This window comes from Gaeumannomyces tritici, assembly GCF_000145635.1.
Source record: "Gaeumannomyces tritici R3-111a-1 unplaced genomic scaffold supercont2.5, whole genome shotgun sequence".
NCBI classification, from domain to species: domain Eukaryota; kingdom Fungi; phylum Ascomycota; class Sordariomycetes; order Magnaporthales; family Magnaporthaceae; genus Gaeumannomyces; species Gaeumannomyces tritici.
In genome coordinates this window covers 3,815,886-3,840,107 of record NW_008804549.1, presented here as the reverse complement: position 1 = coordinate 3,840,107, position 24,222 = coordinate 3,815,886, and the positions used below count along the sequence as shown (strand labels likewise).

The 24,222-nt window shown below is 58.8% G+C and overlaps 6 protein-coding genes across 8 annotated transcripts; 5 read left to right on the top strand and 1 right to left on the bottom strand.

Moving 5' to 3' along the window:
* The first annotated feature begins 160 nt into the window (after positions 1-160).
* GGTG_10243 lies at positions 161-3,786 on the top strand. 2 transcript variants are annotated; one of them, XM_009228113.1, is made up of 3 exons: positions 161-1,150; positions 1,346-2,818; positions 2,915-3,786. In XM_009228113.1, exons 1-3 carry the CDS (start codon positions 677-679, stop codon positions 2,960-2,962), a joined length of 1,995 nt encoding a protein of 664 aa, XP_009226377.1. In that variant the 5' UTR covers positions 161-676; the 3' UTR covers positions 2,963-3,786. The 2 variants fall into 2 exon arrangements, with proteins under 2 accessions (XP_009226377.1, XP_009226378.1); XM_009228114.1 differs by having other exon boundaries at positions 1,236-2,818.
* A 2,181-nt stretch (positions 3,787-5,967) lies between these two features.
* On the top strand, positions 5,968-10,556 carry GGTG_10242 (hypothetical protein). The gene has a single exon (XM_009228112.1). It carries the CDS (start codon positions 7,141-7,143, stop codon positions 9,484-9,486), a length of 2,346 nt encoding a protein of 781 aa, XP_009226376.1. The 5' UTR covers positions 5,968-7,140; the 3' UTR covers positions 9,487-10,556.
* Positions 10,557-11,147: 591 nt separating this feature from the next.
* On the top strand, positions 11,148-15,754 carry GGTG_10241 (phosphorus acquisition-controlling protein). Its single transcript, XM_009228111.1, has 2 exons — positions 11,148-12,817; positions 12,911-15,754. The coding sequence occupies exons 1-2, from the start codon at positions 12,173-12,175 to the stop codon at positions 14,603-14,605; spliced, it is 2,340 nt and encodes a 779-aa protein (XP_009226375.1). The 5' UTR covers positions 11,148-12,172; the 3' UTR covers positions 14,606-15,754.
* On the top strand, positions 15,681-17,516 carry GGTG_10240 (hypothetical protein). The gene has a single exon (XM_009228110.1). It carries the CDS (start codon positions 15,978-15,980, stop codon positions 17,286-17,288), a length of 1,311 nt encoding a protein of 436 aa, XP_009226374.1. The 5' UTR covers positions 15,681-15,977; the 3' UTR covers positions 17,289-17,516.
* On the top strand, positions 17,377-21,124 carry GGTG_10239 (hypothetical protein). Its single transcript, XM_009228109.1, has 2 exons — positions 17,377-19,663; positions 19,801-21,124. Exons 1-2 carry the CDS (start codon positions 18,006-18,008, stop codon positions 20,462-20,464), a joined length of 2,322 nt encoding a protein of 773 aa, XP_009226373.1. The 5' UTR covers positions 17,377-18,005; the 3' UTR covers positions 20,465-21,124.
* Positions 21,118-23,961, bottom strand: GGTG_10238 (the record flags this gene model as incomplete). Of its 2 annotated transcripts, XM_009228108.1 has the most annotated exons (5): positions 23,794-23,961; positions 23,331-23,646; positions 23,214-23,239; positions 22,371-23,158; positions 21,391-22,275 (listed from the first exon to the last, which is right to left on the bottom strand). In XM_009228108.1, the coding sequence occupies exons 2-5, from the start codon at positions 23,417-23,419 to the stop codon at positions 21,391-21,393; spliced, it is 1,788 nt and encodes a 595-aa protein (XP_009226372.1). In that variant the 5' UTR covers positions 23,420-23,646; positions 23,794-23,961. The 2 variants fall into 2 exon arrangements, with proteins under 2 accessions (XP_009226371.1, XP_009226372.1); XM_009228107.1 differs by lacking the exon at positions 23,794-23,961 and having other exon boundaries at positions 21,118-22,275; positions 23,331-23,780.
* Between the last annotated feature and the right edge of the window lie 261 nt (positions 23,962-24,222).

The following is a 24,222-nucleotide window of genomic DNA, read 5'->3' as shown; positions in this document are numbered from 1 at the left end:
GCGCCTGAGCACGTGAGGCCACCTGCATAAGCCCATCCTACGTGCCTGCCTTGAGCCTTCCTATGACTCGAGAACGCCAGCGAGCCGCGGATGTGGGGTGACGGCAACCGGCGCCTGGTCTTACATAATCGGTCAAGCTTTCGGCCTTCCGGGTTCTCCTCAGCTCTTTTGACGTGACTCTGCTCTAGACTTCTTTGCGATCCGCCAAAGAGCTTCTGCGCCGCAAGCGGTTGTGAGGTGTTGGTTGCTTTGTTCCTTCCACAATACCGATACCACCGGTTTCTGCAACCGACCACAGTCACACATCCCACCCCTTAGAGGCTGGCCAACACAAAGAAAGCGTGTGCACATCACTGCCATCCAAAAAGGCCGCGCTGCGCCTTGCCGCCCACCCGCTCCCGTCGCATCGAACCAAACCTATCCGTCGCTCCTCAACCGAACACCTCACCTCCCCAAAGCCATCGATCTGCTCGCATTCCCTCCAACAACCCTCGCTCTCTCCATCACTGGCAGCGTAGCGATAACCCCCTCCCGTCTAAAGCCATACCCACGGTCGATTCTTGTCTACGCCTAATCCTACCCCACCGGGAGCAAGGGCTAGCCTGAAACCCGACCAGCAAACTAACCTGAGGAGCCACCGCCTGCGAAGATAGGGCCGGTCTTCTACATCGACAAGATGGCTACCGTCCCACCCACAGGCCCGGCCCGCGGTGCGCGGGGCGCAGCTCGAGGCGGCATCCAGAAACGCCGCGGCGGCGGAGCTGGACGTGTTGACCGCGACGGAGACCTCGTCATGGACGCGTCGGCGCCGGGCAGAGCCAACGGCATTGGGAAGCGCAACGCCAACAATCCCCACAATCGCCCGGCAAGGGGCCGCCCTGCCGCCCGTGGTGGCGGCGGTGGAGCAGCAACGAGGGCCGTCATCGCCGCTCAGGACAAGATCCTCCGCCACCTGAATGCCGGCTCTGATCTATCAACCCGCATATCGTCAGCTCAGCGAAGGGGGTCGGGGCCCACGTCTGTCCTGAAGGTTGTCGGGATCAAGGGCAGCAAGGCGTCCACCAATGCAGACAAGGGTGTCAAGAATGCGCTGGACTTCCTGGAGCGCAAGGCAGCCAATTTCAACTCCCGCCGAATAATCGTCAAAAAGGTACGTACATCACGCCAAAATAACAACGCATATGGGCTCGCTCCATCGCCCTGATATCCAACCTATCCTCGCTGAGGCTTAGTAGTCGTCGGATACCGATCACGAGGGCGTGATGGCAGACGACACCAGATGGCCGCGTTCTCCAAGACCTCCCGACGGAGGAGAACTCGACAAGTTGCTAACCCAACACCCCAGTCACACCTGGCCTCCGACCTCACCCTTTACATCCTCCTTAGCAAGGAGGATGCTGAGGATGTCTTGAAGCTGAATGGTTGGCTTTTCGCCGGATCCAATCTCGCTATAACCGAGAGCCAGGACGGCTGGCCTGGAGACTCAAAGTCCCACAGCCCGGTCCAAACCAGCCAGGAGACCCAGGACCTCCGATCACGACTAGGGGACTTCCTCGAGCGGCGGTACACTGCAGACAGGAAGCTGCTGGATCTGTCGGCTATCGGCCTGGATCCGGTCCTCGCAGAGATGGGAGCGTTCCAGGATAAAGAGCGGGCCGAGAAGACGTTCAAGGCGCTCATGGCAATCAGCGAGGACATATTCCCAACCGCCGACAAGAGACGCGCCGCGGTCGAAAGCATAACCGTCGCCAACAACTCCATCGACCACGTCGCCCAAGTCTTTGATATCGCCATCACTTTCCCCGATCTGAAGCATCTCGACTGCAGCGGTAACATGCTCCAGACAGTCAAATCTATGGCAAGATGGAACCACCACTTTCAACACCTGGAGACACTCCTCCTCAACGGCAACCCGATCGAGTCTGTCGAGCCCACCCACAAGGAGGAGCTGGTCAAGTGGTTCCCCAAGCTACAGAACCTGAGCAACATCCAGGTGCGGACACCCGAAGAGATCGCGGCTGCCGAGGCCGCGAAGGCCGCCGCGCGGCCTGTTCCGATTCCTCAGCACGGCCCGGATTTCCGCGACGCTGGTAGAATCGGCGAGGATTTCCTTATGCAATTCCTACCCCTGTTCGACAGCGACAGGGCTGGCCTGGCCAACATGTTCTACGACGACAGGAGCAACTTCTCCGTGTCGGTTGTCAACCACGCGCCGCGCGACGTCGACGAGCCCGTTCTTCCATGGCAGCCATATCTCAAGTACTCCCGGAATCTTGTGAGGATCACGCACCCAGGACCACGCGTCCAACGTCTCATGAAGGGCCGCCAGACCATCCAGGAGATGTGGAAGGTACTACCATCTACGAGGCATCCTGACCTGAGGGCCGATTTTACCAAGTACCTGGTCGACTGCCACCCGTTGCCAGCGCTTGCGGATCCCAGCGGCCAAAGCCCCCACGGTGTGGACGGGCTCCTCATCAACATCCATGGCGAGTTCGAAGAGGGCGACTCTGGCAGCTCCAAGGTCGGCAAACGGAGCTTCTCCAGGACGTTCGTTCTGGGTCCTGGACCACCAGGTGGCAACCCTGTCCGCGTCGTCAGCGATATGCTCTCTCTCAGAGCCTGGAACCCCATTCCCGTTGCTCAAGCGCCCGTGCCAGTCGAGGCGGCTCCCGTTGACCAGCAGCAACAACAACGGCAGCAGCTAGTTGCAGAGCTATCGCAGCGCACCAACATGACAGCTCAGTACTCCGAGATGTGTCTGGACCAAGTCGGCTGGAACCTGGAAGCCGCCCTAGTCAAATTCCAAGAAACAAGGGTAAGACCCCTCAAACTCCCTGCCATAAAAATCACCTTCCTATCCTCCCTCTATCCTCACACCACAACTATGAAGCCATTGCTAACCTGTTGATAGCCGAATCTCGGTCCCGAGGCCTTTATAAACGGAATGCCGGCTCCCTAGTCGCCGTCCGGGATGACATCAGAGGGAGCCCAAACAACAGAGAAAACGAGAAGGAAGGTCCAATTATGGGGCGTCGAACTGGATATGATGGGGAATAAAACAAGAAATAGCCCGACAAGGAAAGAGGTGTGAGAAATAAAGACAGCGATGAGCACAAAGAGGGACAGGCAAAGCCGGTCTGACGATGATCAGGCCTCCACACGGCATCGCTGTTTCTCTATGGGGCTTTGTTTTGCTTGTCCTTTTTTTCTCTCTACACATGCGCTCCCCATCACAAATCAGGATATGGCAAGGATAGGTTGCATTCTCATAACGTGTATGAGACATCGATGTATGGCGTTCAAGGAGTTCATATGGTTGACGGGGTCGCGGGGTCTTCTGAGTTGGTGTCCTTCCTCTTTCTTTTTCTACCCTTGCTGTCGACTTAGGCACTTGCGAATTTCTCTCTACCTTTTTCAACCTCCCTAGACTAGCGGCTTCACGATGACGGGACGGGACCCGAGATACACCTCCAGGGCTGCTTAGCATACATCGGCTAGGCTGTGTCGACGAAAAGCGGATGTGTTTCGAATAGCATGACTTGAGGATTCATATTTCCCCAGCCAGTCCTCTCTATGGCATCTTTAATCAAGCCCGAGCCACGACCACCTTGGCATGTACTTAGTAGAGAAAGGTTCCCCGGTCATAAACGGCTAGGGGCAGGCTTCAACATCTCGCAAAGGGCCTGAAGCTGAAGCGTATGGGACCGATCCCAAGAGAGCGCGGCCTTCACTTATATGCAGGCAACACCATGCCACGATAACTATATACGGCGCACGTCAAGCTATCTGTATTATCGGCTTACGGAACCAGACTCGCGGGTTTCGTTCACGAGCCGCCGTCGGCCATAACTGTAGCCGCCGACAAACCAGACACGTGATACCCCCTCCTCAACCACAACCAATAATTAGACACGCGGCCTAGTGGTAGGCACTAGGCCAAGCGGAACAGAGTTGATGAAGCGCCGACAACGTTTGGCTAGTGGCTGTCGCGAGACGATCCCTCTGATCGTGACCCAGCGGCAGCTTTTTGCCCTTTCCCCCCTCGAACGGCCATACACTAGCGACAGCTCAATGGCCGGCGGCTGAAAACGATACTACGTGATGCCGGCTGCCTGCCGCCCGCCATCTTGCAGGGTACAGGCGACTTTGTCCTGTTACTACTCGCCTGTCATCCTTTCCGAGTGAACCTTATCGTCAAGGGCATGAGATGAGAGGGTGTATGGTGATTGGGCATTGTGTACGCTTGGCGAACCTATAGGGAGCCACCGCGGCCCTCGAACTTTGCTAGCCACCCTACCGCCGTCATCGTTGGTGGCAGGCTCATTTTGATCGCCCGTCAGTCCATGAACCTACCAAGGCGTCGTTTGAAGCGTCGATATTTTAAGATTCCGCCACCCTGAAAGGGTGGGAGAAACTCACAGACAGGTAGAGTCGCACATTCAGCGTTGATAAGCCCGTGCCTTTCCAACAGCCGTGGCAGACGCCGCATCCTGTTATTTTACGCTCGCGGCCACCGGCCCCCATAGCGTCTAGCGCCGTGATTCCGCATATATCGAAAATCGCGATAATGAATCCACTACCCTGGTGCTGGTGGGGGCTGGTGCGGCAGAGCCTCTCTGTTCTCTCCCAGTAAACGAAATGTTGGGAGGCGGGCACCAGGACCGGTACAACATTGCAACATACAACAATGCAACTCGTCTAGACGTGACATTAGGCTCCGCCGTTGATCTTGATTCGGGAGGCGGGCACCACCTACCTACCACCTCGTAGGCACGTGCGGCGCAGGTCAGTGTATGTAGCGGCCCGGGTGGCTTGTGGGGAGAGAAAGCAAAAAAATCGAGCGATGGAAATGAAAGTAGCGCACCCGGCATCGCGCATACGTGACATCATACTGGGCGCTACCGCGTTGGCTGTGCTCTCGAAAACATCATCTGCTGCAGATTGGGTTTCCCCGGCCCAGAAAAGGACGGAAAGGCTTGGGGTCCTATCGATGATGGACGCTAGTGGGAGGTGGGAGTGGGGAGGCACGGCGATGTGATTGAGCAAACGGCAGCCACGGCCTTATGATTGGATGGCGCGCAAAAAGATGCAGGCACGGAAACGCTCAGAAAGGGGTCTAACCGCGGACTGTGGCCCCAAGGGGGCCCACCCAGAGGAGAGGCGACCGTTTCATTTAAAGACACACCATATCGCAGCGCCCAGTCAGGTACCACCTCACGCCGGCCAGCCACATACAGCTCAGGCCTCAGGCACCGCTCGCGCGGGTGGGGTCTAGGCGCTGGCGGCGCAACGCCCTTCCATCTCTTTTTTTCTTCTTCTTTGTCAGCCGCGAAGGAGAGGGAGAAGCGGGCATGTTGCCTGCACGGGCCCGAACGACAGCTCGTCCGTCCTCACACAGTCTCCGCAGCGAGACTTTAGACGAGCACGGGAGCGGGAATTCCGGACGACATACCAGATGATCAGATCTGTTTCTCTCGCGCGGCTGGCAAGGTGGGCAGATGGCAAAGCAGCAAACGAAAGTGAGGTGCGCAGGTGAAGGAAGGGGAGGAGGAAGAATTCGGTGCCGCTCGACGGCGGGAATACGAGGTCGTGTGCGACTTGCATAGCATATCATCTCCTTCTGTCCACTCAACCGTTTGCGTGTCCGAGAGCGGGATGGGGGCGGGCACCTTTTCCCCCGGCCATTGATCCAATTCGAATTGAATTCAGCCACCCGAGCTGCACCTGCACCACGCTGCACACACGCAGACACGCTGCAGGATTGCACACACCACACTACGCAGATCTGCTGGTCCCACCAATCCACTCCGATTGCGGTGCTGATTGGCTGTCCAAAGTACCGTCAATGTCAGGGGAACTTGGTCCCGCCGCGGCTGGCCTGCTAACCCTGGGTACCTTCTTGGCGTCCAGTACCTGGTACCTCGCATGACCTCCTGGCTCGGCTTAGAAGATGGAAAGAGATCCAAAAGAAAAAATCGAAGAAAGTCGAGCTGGTCGTCAAAAACAGGAAACAAGCGGACCCCATTGGGTCGTTGACCCACAGGCACGAGCTGCTCCACTTCTTTGCGTGTCACTCGACCAGGGGGAAACACCAACCGCGGGCGAGAGAGCGCCCTCTCATGATCTGGTAGCCTTCGCCTTTCCCCAGGCTCCGGCCAGATGTCGTGACCGAACCGCCCAGTTCGTGTGCCGGACGCAATCTGCAATCTGCCATCGAACAGGGCGACTCGGCGCGGTGTGGCAATCCGCGCGACGAGCGCGTCAAAACGGACACCAGCCTTTCTCTCATGGCCTGCGCCGCGCCCCCAATTCCAGCAAAACCGGCTAGGAACCCTAGGATTCCTCCTTAATACCTCAGCTCCGAGAAGCGACCAGGGGACAGGGGACCATCGCGGGCACCCGACGCAGCGAGGGCTTGGGTGGAAACAGGCCCCAGGTCGCCCAGTATCATCGCGCACCCCGTCCAGCTCCGCTTCAACCACCTTCTGCGACAGCCCCGTTTCCTCCACCACCCTCACCCTCACTCGGCTTTTGAGTGGGTTTCCACCCTTTCCTCCTCTTCCCCCCCGAAGAAACATCCTGACTAAACGGTGCCTGGCTGATCACCCTTCACACCACCTTGACCAGGGGGCAGGACTCGCATTGGGCATTTTCAGCCTAGTGATTTTCCTTCCCGCCTCTCACTCCGCCACACACACTCTATCTCTCTGTCTCTCTCGTTTGCCGGGCCTTACCCCATTCAAGCCCTTTCCCTTTCTTTCCAACGGCCAACTGTGTTGAGCGACTCTATCGCCGCTTTCGACCTACTCTGGTGTGAGATCGAGCTGAGAATAGCACTCGGAGAGCTTGCCCATCTCTGTCCCCTTTCTCACTAACCTTCTTTGTTCTCTCTGTCTTTGTTGCTGCTGGATTTGGCTGCGGACCCTCCGCTTTTATTCTCCTCATCGCGAACCCTCGTTTGTTTTGCCTCACATTCCTTTCCATCCGCACCATCAGAGACATGTTGTTGCAGTGATCTACCAGCCCATTGGTTGACGCATCCCGCGCTCGCGTCTTCGCTGCTGTATCTCGACCCAACAACACTCGACTTTACGTTTTTGACGCCTGCGACACGACGGCGGAATCGAGAGGCCCAAGATGCCGGTTCCTCGGCCTCCTGTCCCTTTGACGGACGTCTGCTCCGTCGTGTACAACAACACTTTGTACACTTACTCGGCCGGCGCCTTCCAGTCCTTGGCCCTCGAGCCCGGGGCAGAGTGGAAGAAATTGACAAGTGGCGTGTCTGTCACTGGTGCCGCTTGCGTCGGCTCGACTCCTGTCGCTCCGCGAGAGCCCGGATTCTTTGTGGTCGGTGGCAAAGGCCCGGACGACTACCAGGGTCTTCAGAAATTCACCTACTCGACGGGGAAATGGGAGACCTTTGCTCCCACGTCTGGCGATGTCAAGAATAGGATGTGGCATGGCGCCGCATACATTAACAGCACCGATGCGATCCTCGTTTACGCCGGCACCCAGGACGGATCCAAGCACTCCTCAACGCAGACTTTCACGGTCGGCGCCTCGGCGCCCTACGATGTTCTCTCGAAGCCTTTCACTGGCCCCCCGCCCGCAACGAACCCGATTATCCTCCCATGGTCCGACCGTGAGGCCGCCCTCATTGGGGGTAGCGACTCGAATAATCAGGTCATGCTGTTCAGCACAGAGACTGGCTGGATGGACTCGGGAGCATCGCTGGCAACGCCCTTGAACTCAGCCGTCCGCGCGGTGGTTGTCACCGGGGATGATGGCAGCAAGAGCCTGTACACGTTCGACATGTCTCAATCGCCGAACCAGGTCACGCGCACTGTTTTAATCAACGGCCAGAAGAAACCTGTGGCCAAGTCACTGCCAGTCACTGCCAGGTCCTTTGATGATATCGAGCCGGTCAATGGTCTTCTTGAGAAGAGGCTCACATCCGACCAGTGGCCCAAGTACAACGCGACGAATGCCCCCAAGGCCACAAGGACCAACTACACTGTTGCTCAAGATGCCAACGGCCGGGTTATCGTTGCAGGCGGCAGCGACGTGGACGCGCTTTGCGTGTTCGACGGTCGGGAAAACAAGTGGTTGGACGCCTCGGTTCTGTTCAACGTTGCTGAAGACACCTCCCAAACCACAGACTTTACTTCATCGTCTCTATCTACCACCCCCAGTGCCACCGCGACGTCGACCGTGTCGTCATCTAGCACTCTCGCCAGCTCCTCCATGTCGCCTACCTCTCTAACAACATCACCTGCGTCATCTGCAACATCCACACCGACCGGCGCGGCTGCCCCTGTGGGAGCCGGGGCTGACTCGTCTGCTCAATCATCCTCGTCGAACCCGCCTATCAATGCTATCCTGGGGGCCGTGCTTGGCACGACCGCAATGGTTCTCCTGCTGCTTGGAATTCTGTACTGTTTGCTAAGGCGCAAGAAGCAGCGTCAAGAGTTTCTCGAGGCAGGCCACGCGCGCCGGGCAAGTGGAGCAACCTCGGCCGAGAAAGGAGGTATCGGATACGCCAATGATAGCCTGCCCACCCCGACCAATGGCGTGTTCAGGGGCCATCAACACCAGGACTCGCACGCGTCTTTCTCATCCATGGCCATTCTCATGGGCAAGGCCCATGGACAGAAGCAGACGGCTATAGAACGCCAGCCAAGCAAGGACTCCAAGCGCAACTCTTCCGGCAGTATTCTCAACTCAGCTTTCAAGAAGTCCATCAGCAAGCCGATACCTCAGACCCAAGATGCGAACCCCTTCGCGGATCCGAATCCCTTCGCAGACCCCACTTCACCGATCCGAACGCCTCTGCCCATGTATGAAAAGGGCGTGGCATTCAGCGGGGATGTCGCGGAGCCAAAGCCACGAATTAACAAGCCGGACGGCCCAGAGGGTCCCCGGCGATCATCGGGATGGAATCGATACTGGTCTGGAGGCAGCACGCTCAACATACTGGGCTTTGGCAATGGTGCCAGCAAGCGCACTTCGGAGGCCAGCAGCCGATACTCTAGCTCGAATGCGGCCGCGAGCAGGATCACCCAGGACTCGGCTACGGTACCGCACCTCAACGTGGGTCACCTCTCAGGACCCAAGCCCGAATTCAATCGTGTCAACTCCGGCTCGCCGACCATCTCCCATTACACACCTCATAAGGAGATGCAGGGCAGGATAGAGCGGCCCATGAGCCAAGAGTCAGGAAGCTCGGGCTATTCCTCCGGAATCCCGGCTAGCGTCCATGAGCAATGGGACGCGACGGGTGGCAGCAAGCCATGGGGCTCGGTCCTTGCGCCGAGCAGCGCCTACACCAGCGTCTACAGCACGGCACCCCCGCCGGCCATGGGCTCCGACGCACTGAGGCCACCGCCATTGCCGACTGGAGTGAGCTCGCAGCCGCAGCTGGCTATGGCCTCGACCAGCTCCGACATGAGCTGGCTCAACCTGGGTGACAACCGCCGCGCATAGCCCATGACCGCGACCTGCTGTTCCTTGTCTCGCTCCGACCTATACTTCCCCTCCACGCCTTGTGGGAGGGATCCAAAAGCCTAGGCAGGCCTCTCAGCATCATGGCTTTTACTAAAGATCATGCGACCTGACTTGACGGATTCACGCCTTTCGCTTAATACCTCTTTCGCCACCATTCACCCGCGACCACTTCTACTCTTTGGATCGCCTGTCACGATTTTCAAGTACCGACTCGCACCGACTCCAGACAGCCTCGCCCTCTAGGCACATGGCCACGTCACAACAAACACCCGTCTATGTGCCTGGCACTAGACCATGCAATTTATTTTCTTGTTCATACGCATCAGCCGGCATGGATCGGCGCAAACCTTGTTCTCTTCGTCTGTCTCAGGTAGCCTCTTGTCTGTCCACATTTCGCTTCCTTTACCACTACTTTCATTCTTCTTGTGCACATACACCCGGACATCTCTGGAGATATATTCGTGTAAAATTAGACTCAGCCACGGCAAGGTCACCATACTGCCGGTCACTTCATGATACCAACCTATCCCCATGTCTCATTTAACCCGTACCTTTTTTCCTATTTATTGTATCATTTCTTCTTTGTTTACTTCTTACCATTCATCTCATCCCACATTCAGGCCTTTTTTTTCTTCTGACTTAACTTTGGGTCTTCCTCCTCATCGGACTTTCCTTCTTGTTAGCTCGGTGGCTGTTGTTGGTGTTAATTTCTATTATGTCTTTGCGACTCTGACGTGTCAGAGTTGGCGAAGTACGGTGGTAGTAGGCTAGTTTGCTCGGGAACGAGAACGCGTTCGACCCCACGGGAACAAAAGGGGGTAGGCCATTCTAGCGGCTATACTGTAGGTTATCGCGGCCAATCGAGGCATGTCTCGTGTGGGCATTTGACAAGCAACGTATTACCTCTCGTTCGATGCCATCCAGCATCGTAACCCGCAGCTCGAGCGCGGCCAGCCAAGATAAACAAAACCTAAAACAAAGAACATTTCTTAGTGTATTACCAAAACCTGGCTACTATTGCACCATCTTTTCTTATGTCGATCCTCAACCAAGATCTGCTATGTCGTCTGTTTCTTACCGTATCCTCAGGGTTTTAGGCACTCTCATTGCATTTGACTCGAGATAGCCACACAAAACCCCAAGGACGGCCCCCCGCAAGCGATGGCGAATGATGGCCTGCTCCGTGCTTGGCAAGGGATGCCCACGCTATGGAGCAACTGGGGTCTATTGCGTGCGCGGCTTAGGTTTGTAAAGACCCCACGCGTGGAGACTGGTGACGGCTGGGCCAAAGGGTTAACGTACAGGTCCCAGGGATCACAAACCTTAGTAAAGTGGATCCTGGTGGTACATCAGTTTGGCTTGGTTTTCCAACGAAAAAAAAATATATATTGCATCCACCGCACTAAGGTTTGTCATCCCTGGGACCTGTACACGCGCCGGTCAATTGGGGCTGGGTCTATTCTCAACCCGCAAAGTTCTGACGTCTTTACCCCGAGATGCTTTCAGCGACATATGCAAAGGTGGCCCTCAGTGCCCCCCATATCAATATCCAATCCCTCTGGAACAGCAGCAGCTGGTGCATTAAACGATTTCAGCCAGCGGAGAGGGTGTGGTCCTTATGATGCCCACATGCACCACCAGACATGCATGCGTCCGCCAGAGCTGGAACCAAGCGACACGGGAGGCGTGGGTCGTGGGCCAGGTGCTTGATTTACCCCACCTTTTGTCATCGAAGAGATCAGTCCAATCGGCCGCTGTCGCTGTTCCCCTTTGCGCTCGACAATTCAACGGAGCTCTGCAGCCTGTGGTTGCTTCTCTTGCGTCTTTTTCTGCAGCATATCTACGTCAACCTCTATACATCTCGCTTCCTCACATATACCACATCTCCAACCCTCGTCCATCAGGGAGGGCCTTCCGTCCCACCTGCCTACCCGAAGCGTGCGCAAGTGGGCGCGCGCGCGCATATTTTTCCGTGGGCCCCGACTGGGCGAGGAAGCGACACCGCTGAACGACCAGTTCTCTTCAGTCCATCGCCCTCCCCGGTTCACTGGGGTATGCATGTGTTGAGCGCCTCCGCCCCAGCATGATATCGAGCCCACCCATCATTCCGGTTTTGAGCAGCGGCTCCGGCCACCTGCGGCCAGACTGCCACCAAACGACGATTTCCGTGGAAGATTTGTTTTAGCACTCGTTTTTAGTCAACCCTTGATCGACCTAACCTCGCCCCGACCAGCCGCCGTTTCCAACCGAGACGCCCCACCACCACCACCACTGCTGCTACCAGCTTTTTGGGTTGGTATCCTATCTTTTTTTTTTTTGGACGTTGTCCCAACCTGTCAAATTCAAAATTTACGCCGCCATCGAACCATATTTTAACATCATAGCCTACGTGGGAATTGACTAAAGGGAAAGAGGAAGGAAGTATTCGCGAAGAGGAGGAATCGAGAATAGGAGAAGGCACAAGGGAATGGGAAGGGAATCACCAGGGCCAGTCTCGAAGCACATGCCATCGAATTCATACCGCGGGCGGGCACAATCACTCTCTCCAGGACCAGCGGCCGCGCAAACCCACCACCAAACCCGTCCCGCTTGACCGACAATACAGCGATAGCCTTCTATTCGTGCGCGCATCTAGGTCAGAGGCAAACCAGCGACGGCGCGCGCAATGTCCATAATGGGCTCCGCCGCCGCCTGGGATGGCCAGGAGGGCCAGATGCAGACCAGCCCAGTCGACGACTTCCAGCAATACCTCGACATGAACGCAATCGGCGGCCTGGGCGATCCCCTCCAGTTTGACTTCCACGACTTCCAAGAGTTCCAGCACACCGCCAATGCGCCCATCCTACAGCGGTCCCAGCCCCGGGCCGAACACCTAGACACCCCGATGAGCGGCACCGACATGCCGTCTCTTGTGTCGGCGCGACCAGAGCACCCGCTCCACCACTCGGCGCCCATGAGGCCCATGGCCATGACGTCGGCTCCGGCACACGCCTCCATCAACTCCATGGTGACCCTTCCTGCCGCCATGGTGTCCTTGCCTCCAACGTCGCATGCCCCGCCCACGCCGAGTGAGGCCATCAATGATATCGACGCCAAGATCGTCTTCCTGCAGCAGCAGCGCATGCAACAGCAGCAGCGCCAGCTCGAGGAGCAGGCCGCCTATTTCGCCGCACAACGGAGTCGCATGGTACCCCCCACGCCCCAGAGTCTTGATCTCCAAGCAAGAAGCCGCTTCTACACCCAGCCGGACCACACACCCCAGCAGGGCATGTATGAGCGGTATCAGCGCATGGGCGCCGACCAGCAAGATGTCAGTTTTCAGTTGCGCGGGCGAGAAAAGCTCCCCTACCCCCCAATCTCTGTCCCCTGCCATGGTTTGACTGACCCTCTACGCAAACCACAGATGGCATTCACGCCGCTCGTTTCTCCGGCCGTAACGCCTCTTGAGGCACAGTTCCCGATGGACACACAGTTCACCATACCTGGGGCATATTTCAGTCCCTTGGCGTCTCCTTCTCTCCACGCACAGGCCGAAGGTTCCTCGGTCATATTCGACCACATGTCCCGCGCGAACCATAATGATAGTAGTAACAGCAACAGCAATAATAACAACTCGCCAGGCGACATGGACCTTGAGACACCCACACCGACGGCACCCAATCCGACAGCTCCAAGCGAGGCAAGCAAAAAGCCTAGGAAAACCACAGGGACCAAGGCTCGGGGCAAGACATGTGTGCGGCAGTCACCGATCACAAAACCACAGAGGAAAAAGACGCAGACCACACCCATCATCAACTCGCAGGCCCTGAGCGAGCTGGCCGAGGCGCTAGAGCACGGTCAGGATTCGGGCCATCAGCTTCTCCCACCCCCAGCCCCGCACGGCCCAGGTTCGTCGCCAGTCGAGGCTACGGACTCGGAGAACGGCTCTGTCTCGCCAGAGACGCTGTCCGAGATGCCCCCGCCGCCAATCCCGAAGCCGCGTTCTGCACGACCGTCCCCCTTTATCAGGCCCCAAAACGCCGCACCACGGTCGGCTGTGGCGTCGTTGCAGGGACAAGGGAAGCTGTCACCGGCAACGCCGGCCTCTCTCATGAGACTGACGTCGCCCAAAAGTAGCCTGGCCGCTGTATCGGGCCTCACAGACTCGATGCCCCACGAAACCATTGAGAACTTTGAACTCCCGGAGTCGGTCAACTTCCAGCAGAAGCCCCGAGGGCCACTACTGGTGACACAGAGTCCTTCCGCATCCCCCTCTCTGGAGCCGAGCTCAGCCAAGACAGCTCCGTTCCAGCCGCTGTTGTCTCCCAACTTTGCCAAGCCCGGAGCGCCAGCATTGGCGACACAAAGCCCACAGCTTACCGGACAAGTTTCCAGCTCGGCAGCCGGGACGCCGGCACCGGCGTCGGCCACGATGGCACGCAGAACACCACAGTTGGGTCCCAGGGGCAGCAAAAAGCGAGGCAGTGTCAGCTCATCGCATGTGTCCCCAGCCTTGAGACCACGAATCTCGCCAAATATCAAACCGCTGCTTCCAGGCGGTACTAGCGCCGAGGACGCAGCATCGAAGCTGCTGGCGTCCAAATCCAACTACCAGAACATACTCGAGGGTATTCACGTGCCGGGCGTGTCTTATCCAACATCACTCTCGACGAACCTGACATCAAAGCGGACGTCACACAAGATAGCGGAGCAGGGCAGGCGCAACAGGATCAACTCGGCTCTCCAAGAGATTGCTACTCTGCTGCCCGCTTCGGTTCCCAACCCCGGTGGCGGGGATGACGGTGCATGCAAGGGGCCCGACGATGGGGACGGTGGGGACGGCGACGGCGGGAAAAAGGGCGACAAGCAAGGAGGGGCCGGCGGGCCCAACAGTAAAGCGAGCACAGTCGAAATGGCAATCGAGTACATCAAGCTGTTGAAGCAGGAAGTGGCTGAGGCAACACGGCGGGCCGAGGAGGCCGAAAGGAAGCTTCTGTTGCAAGGGCTGGGGCAGGACAAGGCAGAAAAGGAAATTGGGAAAGAAGTGGAGGACAACATCGACGTGGCGATGGAGACTGCCAAGGCAGAAGGCGAGGCAGATGCCAGCGCTGGGTCATGACAAGAGGAGGCTCTGTGACGCGGCATGATGGACTCCGAGACATGTCACAGCATAGTTATGACAAACGCATCGTGGCGTTGTAATAGTCAAGGCGGGTATGGCCAGGCTGAATAGGGTGGCATTTGTCGTGTTATTAGCACTGATTTTCTGGTGGGAGGAAAGCGCCCTTGTTTCTTCCCTATTTCCTTTTTTTTTTTTTTTTTTTGATATCCTCCATCCTCTTTGGATAATACTCACTCTTGAGATTCTTGCCCGTGTTTCTTATCTTTTTTTTCCTATCGCAGCATCCCTATAGGCGGATGGAACCGATGATACACATATAATATAGGTATGTCCGATGGAGTTTGTTCATCCCATCCCGAGACATCCATTTCGACAGTTGCGTGGCTGTCTAGGCACCAACTCAGGACAGCCCTGGGTGTTGTCAAGGATTGCGAGCTCCAGGTTGGTGCCCTGAATTGTGATAGGTGTATGTTTGTGCAATGGCAAAGGGGCGACCTGTACCCCACCATCCATCGACTTTGCCACCGCTCGATCTCCCTTTTGCAAGACATGCCTGGTAGACCAAAAGGATCGAAGTCACGCCATATTTGAGAGCTCAAGGAGTGGGAAGGCCTGCGTCGAGTTTTGTATCGCCGATTCTAAAAGCCGGATGCTCAGCATGTTTGGTGCCGACAAGGTCGAACGGCTCAAGCCAATTCGGCCGAAGCCGACCGGCCGAAGGTCATCGAACCCGTACACAGTGAGAGCCGAAGGCCGAAGCCGCGCGGCTTTGGCCCTGAGCTGGAGCCGGACCCGTGCAATTGTGACTCAACCAGCATCGCGGGGGTTGCTGGCTCCGAGCTCCGACTTACACGTGCTGTCCGCGCGTCGGCCGCCATCCGAGTCCCTGCCTAGGTAGGTGGCCTGGCGCCTCATACGTCGCCACCACCAGCTCTGTACTCCCTGTGCGAGCCACGCCGGGTGGGCTGCCTGGCTGGGAACAGTCTCTCCTGACATCCATGTCCCGTGGCGATTCTGCTCATGCCGCGCATCCAGACCCGGGTGACGACACCTGGAGGACGTACTGTGTTGGTTGCCTCGCCGTGGAACAGCTGCCTACCTAGATACTTGGGTATCTACAGCCCTAGCTAGCTGAATGCGAGAGTGCCTATATATACCACCTCTATCTGCTTCCCTGGACCACTTGATTCTCCTAGATCTCCACCGACAAGTCTTATTCTTACCTACCTACCTACCTACCTACCTACCTACCTGCCTATAACACACACACACACACACATCACCACCACCACCACCACCACCAACAACAACCACCTACACAAGAACCACCCCACTACAACCTTTGCACGCAAGCTCAACCACTGCAACAATGGAGTGGAATCAACAAACGAATCCAGCAGCGGGCCCCCAGGCCCACGACTTCTGGGCTTTCCCGGGATCCCTGCCCGGGCGGCCGGGCGGCGGAACCGACCACATTGACCTTCACGGCCCGTTCCCCTTCCGGTTCGGACCGGGCGCCGACGGCGTCGCATTCGGGCCCCATGGGCCATGGGACCCCAGGGGCAGACGGGGCTCGTTCAGCCGCGACGAGTGCAGCTCCGACGAGGAGTCGCAGGCTTCCGGCGCCACCCCAGGCCTGGATGCAAAGGTGCCCCCCGTCTCTGGGGGCGAGGGCGGCGCGAACATGGAGGGGGTCGTTGACTCTGGGGAGAAGGAGGGCTCGCCCGACGCGGCCAGCGACGCGGCCGAGCCTGAGAAGGCCGGTGACAAACAGGGCGAGAAGCCAGCCGGCGGAGCTCGGGGCTGCCGTCACGGACGTCACGGCCGCCATGGCCCGCGTGGTCCTCATGGTCATCATGGCCCTCCCGGCCCTCATGGCCCTCCCCACCATGGACACCCCGGACCCGGCGGGCCGCATGGTGGGCCGCGTGGCGGACCATTCGGCGGGCCGTTTGGTGGCCTATTTGGCGGCCACTTTGGTGGACCCTTCCACGGGCCTCCATTTGGCGGACGGGGCCGCGGTGGTCGGGGATGCGGACGCCGCGGGGGCTTCGGATTCGGCTCCCATGAGATGCACACAGCTTTCGGACGGGGTGCCGAGCCCCAACAGGCCTTCCAGCAGGCCCTTGCGGCGGCGGCCATGGCGGCACACCAGCACGTCGGCCGATACATACAGTCCCTGAGCGGCGCCCCACGCGGCGACGGCCCCTCGGTAGCGATGGGCGAGAACGACACGGGCGCGCCCGACAACACGGACGGCGACGACAGCAACAACAACAACGGCGGTGGCGACGACCTGGAGTACTTCACGCCCCCGGTCGACATCTTCGAGACCGAGGCCGGGCCGAGCGGCTCCTGGGTCGTGCACGTCGCCGTCCCCGGCGCCAAGAAGGAGGACGTCGGCATCCACTGGCAGGCGGAGCGGGGCGTGCTCGCCATCTCGGGCGTCGTCTACCGGCCTGGGGACGAGGCGTTCCAGCGCGGTCTCGTCAGCTCCGAGCGGAAGATGGGGCTGTTCAAGCGGGAGGTGCGCCTGCCTCCCCCCTCGTCGGCCCCGACCGGCAAGGAGGACGTCGACACGAAGGGCATCACTGCGCGCCTCGAGGACGGCGTGCTCTCCATCACGGTCCCCCGGGTGGAGAAGGAGTGGACAGAGGTCCACAAGGTCGATATTATCTGAGCGATGACTGTCTTTTACTGGCTGAGTGAGGAGTAAAGGCGTTTGTTTGGGTTGCCTGTGTTAGCCTGCCTGCGTGTTTGTGCTGCTTGGAGATACATGGAAGATGAACAAAAAAAGAAACAACCTGGGGGAAAAAAAAGGAAAAAAGAAAGGAAAACCCCTCAAAAGGGACAAAAAACGACTTGAAAAACAAGCAGCAAAACAAATAAAAATGGGTATACTCTTGTATTGCTCGTCCCTTGCACATGTGCCGATACATGGGTGTGCGACTTAGAGCTGAGAAGTGATTGATTCGCCGTAGGATAATAGAGGTGACGTCTAGTGTGGCGTAAATATGTGGCGACAACCACAGCAACCCCTGTAAGGCTGACCCCGTGGTCCAGGCTTCCGTGCCTTCCATCCCACATGCCTTGACACGCTGCGATCCACCCTTCCCCTTACCGAACAATAAAATTCGCTGGTGGTCGCGCGCGATTGTTTTTTGTTGACCAACGTGGCCCCTCCCTAACCCTCGCCCTCGCCCACGCCCACGCCTGAACCACCTTCCCCTCCTGTCGAGCGAATTGCTGGAAATCAAGGCCTGGACTGGCAGCGTCCTGGCGCATCGCTTCTGCCCGTGTGCTTTCCCTTAGCTGCCTGGTGCCTACCTCTAACTCCCTCTGCTCCCTTCCCGCACGACGACGCTCAGGCAGGTCGGCGCGCCGAGAAGCCGCAACCATGTCTGATTCCGAAAACCTCGACTACCTCCAGCCCGACTTCGACCCGCGCACGCTGACGGTGCCGCGCCTGCGCTCTATCCTTGTCACCTATGGCGTCCAGTACCCGGCCACGGCCAAGAAGGGCCAGCTGATCGACATCTTCCTCGACGAGGTCGCGCCCAGGTCGGCAAAGATCCTCGCCGAGCGCGCGAGGGCCAAACGCTCTAGCAGGGGGATCGTTGATGTCGAGAGCTCCAACTCGTCGTCTACCGACTTCATGGACGACATGGTTCCACCCGCGAGGAACGCCACCCGATCCCGCTCGCCCAGGAAGGTGTCGCGCCGTCTCCAGTCCGAGGACCCCTCGGATCTCGACGAGCCCGAACGCCGCGCACCCATTAGCCCGCGCAAACGCTCCACGCGCTCTACCTCTCGTCAGCTGCTCTCCGACGCCGACAGCGACCACGACGTCCCCGCCACCAAGACCCCCCGTGCAGTCTCCCGCCACTCCTTCATCGACGCCGACGGTGACGTCGCCTCAAAGACTCCTCGCGCTGCCCCACGCCGCTCAGTCATGGACACTGACGCCGAAGCTGCTGCTAAAACCCCCCGAGCCGCACCCCACCGCTCCGTCACGCCGCACGTGAGGCTCGAACCGCCCACGGTGGAGGAGAGCGACCAGTTCGGTTATGACGGCATCGGTACTGCCAGCACCAGAAAACCATCGCCAAAAGTCTCGAGTGCCGTCTTCACCAACGACAACCCCTTTCAGAGCGGTAGCTCCCCTCCGCAAGCCTTGAAGACCCCGAGCAACCGCCGGAGGACCACGGGCGGTGGCGGTATCGACTCAGTCGTGTCCAAGGCGGCCTCCACCGCCAGGAGACGCACTGACGGCCCGGTTCTGGAGCAGCCCTCCCGCAAGATATCGAGATCCTACGAGATACCCGTGAGCGCTCTCAAGGCTCCCAGGACGCCGGAGCCGCCCAGAATGGTCGAGGCCGGGGAGGAGTTCACGCCCGACGAGCAGCTCGAGCTGGCTCAAGAAGAGGCCACACACAGTGCCATTGCGAGGCGACAGCCACCGGCCAAGCGCGCAGGCGTCAGCCTCACGACCCCAGTCCTGGTACTTCTAGTCACGCTGCTCGGCGCCTACGCGGGCTGGTACCGTCAGGAGAAGGTCAAGGTTGGATACTGCGGACTGGGACAGCCGGCCACGCAGATTCTTCCTCAGGACGTACAGGACAAGCTGCCCGACTGGGCTATTCTCGTTCTGGAGCCGCAGTGCGAGGCGTGCCCGACCCATGCCTACTGCTTCGACGACTTCACCGTCAGCTGCGACGACGACTACATCCTCAAGCCCCACCCACTCTCTCTCGGCGGACTGGTGCCGCTTCCCCCAACGTGCGAGCCAGATGGAGTCAAGGCCCGTCGCGTCCAGGCCATCGCTGACAAGGCCGTCGAGGAGCTGAGGAACCGCCGGGCCAAGTTCGAGTGCGGCGATGCGGCCGATGACGAGGGCAAGCCGGTAGAGGCGGCATCCATCGAGGAGGATGTCCTCAAGGAGATTGTCGGCGAACAGAGGAGCAAGAAGCTCAGCAAGCAGGAGTTTGACGACTTGTGGGTCGCCGCTCTCGGCGAGATCCAATCCCGAGACGAGGTCGAGGTCGAGACTGTCCAGTAAGTCTCTCTGCTCTTTCTTTTACTGTTCAGACCTGGCTTTCTTCTACAAGCTTCGGGCCGTGGGGAACCCCTAACCAAAACAATTCGTCGCATCTGACCATCATCACTAACCAGCCCTGTCGCTGGCCCCGTAGAGCCGGCGATTCCGGAGGTTTTCCAAACACCTACCTATCGTCCACCTCTCACGCTAGCCTTCCGTACGCCTGCGCGGCCCAGCTCTACGTCCGACGCGGACTGGAGCGATATCGATTCGGCATTGCAGTTGTAGCCTTCTCGCTAGTGACTCTCTTTGCGTCGTTCCAGTACGCGCGGGTTTCGTACCGGCGGCGCAAGGCTATGGCTGAAAGGGTGCCGCGCCTCGTGGACGTGGTGCTGGAGAAATTGGCGAACCAGAAGGAGCTCGCGTACGAGGTCGGCGGCGAGGAGGACCCCTTCCTCTTCCTGCCGAACCTCCGCGACGACGTGCTGCGGGCTGAGCACAAGCTCAAGGAGCGCGAGCGCATCTGGGAGCGGGTCCGCGTCGTGGTCGAGCAGAACAGCAACGTCCGGCAGGGCCAGCGCGAGAGCCACAACGGCGAGATCGGCCGCGCCTGGGAGTGGATTGGCCCCACCGCAGGCGGCGACGGCGGGCGGAGGCGGACCCTCGGCGGCAGTCGCAAGTCGTGGGGAGGCGCTAGCGTGAGAACCGACGACGACGTGGCGGGCAGCCCTGGCCCCAGGACTCCCGTGTCGGAGACGCCCGAGGGCAAGTCTGGTCTCCACCGGAAGTGGCAGGAAGGGACGCGAGCCGTTTTCTAAAGGATATTCCTTCTTATTCCCATGCGCGGCGGTGGTGGCGTGTTATGGTTTCGGCAACCAATTCTGGTTCACACACTTCATACTATTTCCGCCGGTTTGACTTTTGTTTTCCAGGAGTTTCAGGGCGCGAGAACGGGGCAGGTTGTTCTGGAAAGGTCCTGCTAATTTGATACCTCGTCGACCTAGCGACGGGGACAAGCCACAGTGTTGCTGGTTTACTTTTCTTTTGTTCGTCCTATGCTATCTGACTGCTGTTTAAACTCGGTCGATCCCAGAGCCGGGCTTGATTTCCTTTGTTTGTACCCGTGCCACGTTCGAACACGGCCGCCACGCATCCAATCCACCACGAGTTACCAGCCGTCATCTTTGTATCTTTTTTCTTAGTGTCGCCGTGGAATTCCTCGACGTTGCTCCGACATCTGCCCTGCCCCAGTGCTTGATGCGTGTTTCCATGTTTTGATTGCTTACAAGGAAGATTATACGTGCAATCGGCTGTGATGCTGGCTGGATAATGAGGGTGCGTATGGAGAATCGAAGGGGTGCTGTTCTCAGGGGGCCTTTGAACTTGTTGCAATTGTTAGGGAAGTAGGTACCCTGGGTAGTTAGGTAGTAGCTACAGACATGAGAGGTAGTAATGAACAACACATGGCTCGCATTAAATGATCAAGAGACGGCTAGCTGGAGAATATGCAGGTATTTATAATGAGTATGGATTCTAATGACATTATGTATTTATGGGCTAAACGCCATGCTATGCAAAGGAATAACTTGGCGTAGTAAATATAGAGCGAAAAGAAGTAACAAGGGCAAAGCAAGCAAAAGCGAGGACGGACCATATATAGAGGGACCACATCAGATAGAGGGATTGATGATATGCTTCGCGACAGTACTGGGCAAAGCAATGTCTTGTTTTTTTCCCTCCTTGTCTACAGATATCTGAGCTTCCTGGTGGCATGGGCGGCGCCGACAGCGGCTATGGCGCCAATGAACAGGCATATGGCGATGGCGTTGGTGCCGTCGGTCGGGTTGTGCTCCGACGGGTGCGAGCCCGACAGTTCCGGGCTCTTGCCGGGCTCGAGCACGGCGAAGACGAGGGTGCTGATGAGGGTGCTCGCAAACTGCGGGAGCGTGACGTAGATGTTCAAAATGCCAAAGTAGATGCCGCTAAGCTCGCCGCCGCCGCCGCCGCCGCCACCTGCCCCAGCACCAGGAGATGCCGTAGCGGCAGCAGAATCGTCGGAACCGGACCTAGCCGGCAGCTCGGCAAACTCGAGTGACGACGTGCTGAGTCTACGATAGCTCGCGCCGCTGCCGCTGCCGCCATCGCTAAGGCGGTTGACTTCGACGCCCAGGAGCGCGGTAGGTGCCCACATCGAGATGGTCCAGGGGATTCCACACAATGCGACCAGGGCCGTGGCGAAGCGGAACGAGGAAGCAAACGGGGCCAGCGACATGGAGGCGGCAAACATCAGATGCGCGCAGATCCAGACGCTCAGCAGGTCGGGCCTGGAGCTGCTGAAGCGGGCCAGGAGGTGGGCGAGGGTGGGGTAGCGGCGGTGCAGGATGGCGAGGGGGCCCTGCTCCTGCTGCGAGGAGGTGCCGGGCAGGGTCGGGTCCGGGATGCTGGTGTCGCTGTCGTCCGGGCTCCGCACTAGGAGCGGCAGGATCCACGCGCCTAGGACTGTGATGAACGAGTATACGGCGAGGGCGGAGCTGCCTATGCGGCCCATATCGCCGAGGGCGTCCTTGGACTGCTTTGCATCCGCGGGCACGTCGTAGCGGAAGTACGTTTCTCCGACCCACGTGCTGCTCTACAGGAGATGCAAGACACGGTCAGCGTCAGTCAGATCTCCCAAGCCGTGCTGGAGACCGACGAGGGGAGCTACATGGACAAGAAGGAACCTACGTATATCAGGAAGGGATACCAGCCAATCCAGGACCAGAAGACGGCCCAGCAGATACCACGGATCCTAGGAGGAAGGGTAAGGAGGGTGCTCCAGATTTGCCTAAAGACCTTGAAGCGTTGGGGCGAGCCCGATTCGCGGGGACCGGGCGCTGGCGATACGAGCACGCGCTCCGACACGGCCCAGCAGGTGAGTCCCGACGTCACGAGGATGGCGGCGGCGGCGATCACGGTGAGCTTTTTGAACTGAGTGTCCCCGAGCCACGAGCCCAGCATGCCAACTAGGTCGATAGCGCCGGCGCCATAGCCCATGATATGCCCGATGGAGCCCATGCGTCCGTGCCAGGCAGCGCCAGACTGTTGTTTTTGCATGGGCAGGGTGTCGACCATCAGGGAGCGTGAGCAGGACATGACGGCGTTGATGGCGAAATCTGTCACGTATAGGGCCAATACAGCCAGTGCCATGGTCAAGAAGCGCCCCGGGCCGCCTCCTGACGCGGCAGCGGCAGCGGCGGCGGCGGCGGCGGCAGCGTCGGTGGGTGGCGAGGGCGGCGGCACGTAGATGAATATGGCTACGATCTCCCTAGTAAAGCCTAGAGTCAACAGACCCAATGCGACGATGACGGAGCAGACGGCGATAAAAGGTCGACGCCTGCCCCATTGCGACCTTGAACCATCAGACACCACGCCCACAATGGGCTGGACGATAAGGCCGGACAAGGGGCCTGCGAGCCAAACCATCGAGGTCTGCCCCTTGGTCAGGCCTAGAGATAGCAGATACGGGGTGCAATCTAGGTGGGTGGCGTTAGCCGCAAGAAGAAACGCTCCGGCAGACGATACACTTACACGTCATCTCGACCCCCCACGTGAAGCTGCCGCCACAGCCGCAGAGGAATAGACGTCAGTCCGTGGTCAGGACACGGAGACAGCAGCAGAAACAAAGAAGCCAATGGCGAAACTCACGAAACTCCGACATGGCTGCACGTCAGCAGGGCCATGCGCACCGTCTCGGAGCCGCCCTTGATGGCGGTCCTACCCGTCCATGTTGACATGTCCTCGTCCTGCTGGACCGGGCCGTCGTCGCTCTGCAGAAGCCTGACCTGGCCGTCGTCGTGCCCGTAATCGTGACCGTCGTGGTCGTCGTGGCCGCCAATTGGAGTGGCGGCCTCGGGCTCGGGGCTATCGCTGCGTGGTGAAGCGGGGGCGGAGTCGCTATCGCGAGATCCGCTCGCCCTCTGGGCGCGCGGCTGCTGGTCGGGGCTCCGGGCCGGGGGTGGACCTTGGCGCGCATGTCTGTCAACACTGTCGTCGCTTGTGGCGGAGGCGGCGGGCGCGTCTGCTGGCGCGCCGCCGCGGGCGCTTGGATCTGGCATGATTTCGGCTGTGGCGCCGTCGACTGGAGGGCGCTGATGCGAGATGTCCTTACCGGAGATTCAGGATGGCGCGTGCCAGCAACAGCCGGGTAGTAGCACAGACCGGGCAGACGGGCGCACAAGTGATTATGCTTTGGGGTGCTGTCAGCGATTCGGCGCGGTCGAGTCTGGCAGGAGTCAAAGTCGGGAGGGTGCACTGACGTAGGATGGAGGAAGGAACGACAGACGCGAAGGGCAGGGGGAGGGCAAGGACGGCGAGGAATCGAAGGGAGCACCCGCCATATATGGACACAGCCTGGCCTCGGCTGCGATACATAATACACAATCCATCATGGCGGCGGCGGACATTCTTTGCGCTCCAGAGTCCGAGATAGGGGTATCAACCCTCGAAATGTCATTGATTGCAGGAGCTACCTAATATTACGTACATGCACCTTGACCATGCTCCTCCAGCTACGACTTACGATGCACACGACAGGGGG

Coding starts and splice junctions, on each gene's coding strand:
- GGTG_10240 (XM_009228110.1), top strand. CDS start 15,978: ATGGAGTGGAATCAACAAACGAATCCAGCAGCGGGCCCCCAGGCCCAC.
- GGTG_10239 (XM_009228109.1), top strand. CDS start 18,006: ATGTCTGATTCCGAAAACCTCGACTACCTCCAGCCCGACTTCGACCCG. Junction 19,664..19,800: donor GTCGAGGTCGAGACTGTCCA/GTAAGTCTCTCT, acceptor CTGGCCCCGTAG/AGCCGGCGATTCCGGAGGTT.
- GGTG_10243 (XM_009228113.1), top strand. CDS start 677: ATGGCTACCGTCCCACCCACAGGCCCGGCCCGCGGTGCGCGGGGCGCA. Junction 1,151..1,345: donor GCCGAATAATCGTCAAAAAG/GTACGTACATCA, acceptor CCAACACCCCAG/TCACACCTGGCCTCCGACCT. Junction 2,819..2,914: donor TCAAATTCCAAGAAACAAGG/GTAAGACCCCTC, acceptor ACCTGTTGATAG/CCGAATCTCGGTCCCGAGGC.
- GGTG_10242 (XM_009228112.1), top strand. CDS start 7,141: ATGCCGGTTCCTCGGCCTCCTGTCCCTTTGACGGACGTCTGCTCCGTC.
- GGTG_10241 (XM_009228111.1), top strand. CDS start 12,173: ATGTCCATAATGGGCTCCGCCGCCGCCTGGGATGGCCAGGAGGGCCAG. Junction 12,818..12,910: donor TGGGCGCCGACCAGCAAGAT/GTCAGTTTTCAG, acceptor CGCAAACCACAG/ATGGCATTCACGCCGCTCGT.